Below are 3,333 nucleotides of genomic sequence, written 5' to 3'. Positions count from 1 at the left end.
TTATATATGTTTTTTAATCGAAATCTTTTAATTGGCAATAAACCTATTCTGTTAAATACTGTTAAATAAATAAATGTAAAAATATATGTTATTTTAAGCAAATATTTATGTATAAATTTCATAAGCGTTTATAAGGGTATAAAGCCTGAAATATAAAGGGGTCCGCAAGTCAAAAAGTTTGAAAACCCCTGCCTTAAATGACTATGAATGACCTTGTTTTTTAATTTTGATCCTCTCAGATATGGGACGACTGATGGCCAGATACTGCATAGCATTTGCCACAATGAAAAGTTTTGCTAAATTAACTGGATCAGAAGGTTTAAGTGAACAGGTAAAAATAATAATAATAATAATAATAATAATAATAATGATGATAATAATAATAGTAATGGTTACAGATTTATGGCTCACGGCCAGCAGTTTCAGGGGAGTGGGTAAATTGATTACATCTACCCCAGTCCTCAAACGGTACCTATTTTATTCAACCCTGAAACGATGAAAGACAAAGCCGACCTCAGTGGAATTTGAACTCAGAACGTTAAGACAGAGGAAATCCTACTAAGCATTTTTCCTGGTGTGCTATCAATTTGGCCAGTTTGCTACCTTGAATAATAATAATAATAATGATGGTGGTGGTGGTGGTGGTGATGATGGTGGTGGTGATGATGGTGATGATGATGATGATGATGATGATGGTGGTGGTGGTGGTGGTGATGATGATGATGAGGAGGAGGAGGAGGAGACATGTATGTGGTAAGAAGCTCACTTCTCAAACACATGGTTCCAGGTTCAGACCCACTGCATGGCACTTTGAGCAAGTATCTTCTAATACAGCCTTGGGCCATGAGGTGGATTTGGTAGAGGGAAACTAAAAGAAACCCACCGTACGTATATATATGTATGTGTGCGTTAGTGTCTGTTTGTCCCACACCACTGCTCAGCAACTGGTGCTGGTGTGTTTATGTCCCTGTAACTTAGCAGTTCAGCAAAAGAAACCTATAAAATAAATACTAGGCTTACAAAAATAAGTCCAGGAGTAAATTTGCTTGATGAAAACCTTTCTAGGTGGTGTCCCAGCATGGCTGCAGTCAAAATAACTGAGACGAGTAAAAGATAATAATAATAATGATAATAATAATGGTGCAGCCTTCCAGTATGCTAGCCCAGTCAAACTGTCCAATTCATGCCAGCATGGAAAAAGGATGTTAAATGATGATGATGTCTATAAAAGATCTCTCAAGGCTAATAACATTGTATTCCGTGTTCTAATAAGACATCTATGTTAAGTTGGATACAAAGATAGCCTTTTGGTACTAATACTGCTTCTGTCCCCAATAATTAATGTGAGTGTGTGTGTGTGTGTGTGTGTGTGTGTTTGTATGTATGTATATATACAACAGGCTTCCACACAGTTTCTGTCAACCAAATTCATTCACAAGGTATAGACTAGTCTAGGCATAAAGTGGAAGACGTTTGCCCAAGGTGCCATGCAGTGAGACTGAACTTGAAACCACATCTTTTTTTTTTTTTACTCTTTTTTACTTGTTTCAGTCATTTGACTGTGGCCATGCTGGAGCACCGCCTTTTAGTCGAGCAAATCGACCCCAGGACTTATTCTTTGTAAGCCTAGTACTTATTCTATCGGTCTCTTTTTTGCCGAGACCGCTAAGTTACGGGGACGTAAACACACCAGCATCGGTTGTCAAGCGATGTTGTGGGGACAAACATATACACACACATACATATATAGATACATATATACGACGGGCTTCTTTCAGTTTCCGTCTACGAAATCCACTTAAAAAGGCTTTGGTCGGCCCGAGGCTGTAGTAGAAGACACTTGCCCAAGGTGCCACGCAGTGGGACTGAACCCGGAACCATGTGGTTGGTAAGCAAGCTACTTACCACACAGCCACTCCTGCGCCACATGGTTGCAAAGTGAGCTTTTTAACCACACAGCCATGCTTGTACCTATACCCTTACTTTTTTTCTTCTTTTTTTCTGATTTGCTTTTGTTTGTTGTTTTTTCCAGTTGGATATTTTATCTAGAAGTTATGAATTTAGTGATATTCAGATCCGAACTAATGAAAAGAAAACGCTTAATTCTTTAAACAAAAGCAAGACTAGCCCAACAATAAGGTAAATAAACTACAAATGAAATAAAACTAAAATTATTAGAATTATTAAGAAAAAAAATCAGTAATTACTTTTGTTTAGTAATTAATGAAATTTTAGTATGTTGTGTGAAAGAAGAAAAGTTGTAAATCTAGTTGAGTTAACGGTTCCTCATGAAGATAATATGGACGCCGCGCGGGCTCGAAAGATGGACCGTTATGGAAACCTCCTCGAGAAATGTGAAGATGCAGGCTGGAAAGCGGAGCATTTTCCAATCGAAGTCGGATGTAGAGGATTTGTTGGACACAGTGTGAAACGACTGCTGTTATCGTTAGGCCTAACTCATCGGAAGGTAAATACCACCATTACCGATATCCAAACTACAGTGGAGAAGGCTAGCCACTGGATTTGGTTAAAAAGAGACGATGAGCGATGGCTAGAGAAAGATTGAGCTTTGTTTAATAACCAGTTGATCTAGCAAGCGGGGCCTCATATCAGTGAGGGGAGCCGGTGCGCATTGATGCCGTCGAGAGGTAGGCCCCGAAACGGCGCGCATTCTCTCCTGATGACCCCATACACTTGCTGGCTTCCGGTATGCGGAATTCTTGACTGGTAGCACTTGCATGTGCAAGTTGTTTGCAAGACACATTAGTCCGTCTTCGAACTCTATAGAGACACAGTTCATTAGTATACCTTGACAATCTTGCTGAAAATAGGTACATTGTGGAGGCACAGTTCACTATTGTATCCAGTCCACTTAGTTTTAAACAGGTACGGCTCCTTGGGTATGACTCCTTCATGTATCATCTGATTGACTATATAGGTGACTTGGCAAGCCAAGTGAGACCTAAATCAAAGGCCTCAGGCAGCCCACTTATACGTACCTTCCTTCATTGGACACTAAACTCCGCTTGCGAAGACCTGTTGAGGCAAGTGAAATCGAAATCAAATTAAATTAGACGACTGACAACCCATGCCAACGTCGTCTCCTTCATTGGAAATAAAACTCGGCTTGCGAAGACCTATTGTTGGGGCAAGCGAAAGCGGAACCATCAATGGCAATAAAGGGACTTTGACAAACTGGAATAAGTACTACAAAGAATAAGTCCTGGGGTCGATTTACTCGACTAAAGGCGGTGCTCCAGCATGGCCACAGTCAAATGACTGAAACAAGTAAAAGAGTAACTGATTGATGTGTGCATGCATGTGTGTGTGTGT

At 40.0% G+C, this 3,333-nt stretch overlaps 1 protein-coding gene across 1 annotated transcript in view; it reads left to right on the top strand.

Annotated features, from left to right (window-relative positions):
* The window catches only part of LOC106868401 (probable ATP-dependent DNA helicase HFM1), a 60,666-nt gene that overhangs the window by 32,984 nt on the left and 24,349 nt on the right, over nt 1-3,333 (top strand). Inside the window, exons 18-19 of the mRNA XM_052978080.1 lie at nt 240-331; nt 2,033-2,139. Coding sequence (XP_052834040.1) covers nt 240-331; nt 2,033-2,139 — 199 coding nt within the window. The remainder of the gene's footprint in view (nt 1-239; nt 332-2,032; nt 2,140-3,333) is intronic.

The sequence above is a fragment of the Octopus bimaculoides genome, chromosome 30 (genome assembly GCF_001194135.2).
Source record: "Octopus bimaculoides isolate UCB-OBI-ISO-001 chromosome 30, ASM119413v2, whole genome shotgun sequence".
Taxonomy (NCBI): domain Eukaryota; kingdom Metazoa; phylum Mollusca; class Cephalopoda; order Octopoda; family Octopodidae; genus Octopus; species Octopus bimaculoides.
This window is presented reverse-complemented; position numbering and strand designations above follow the sequence as displayed.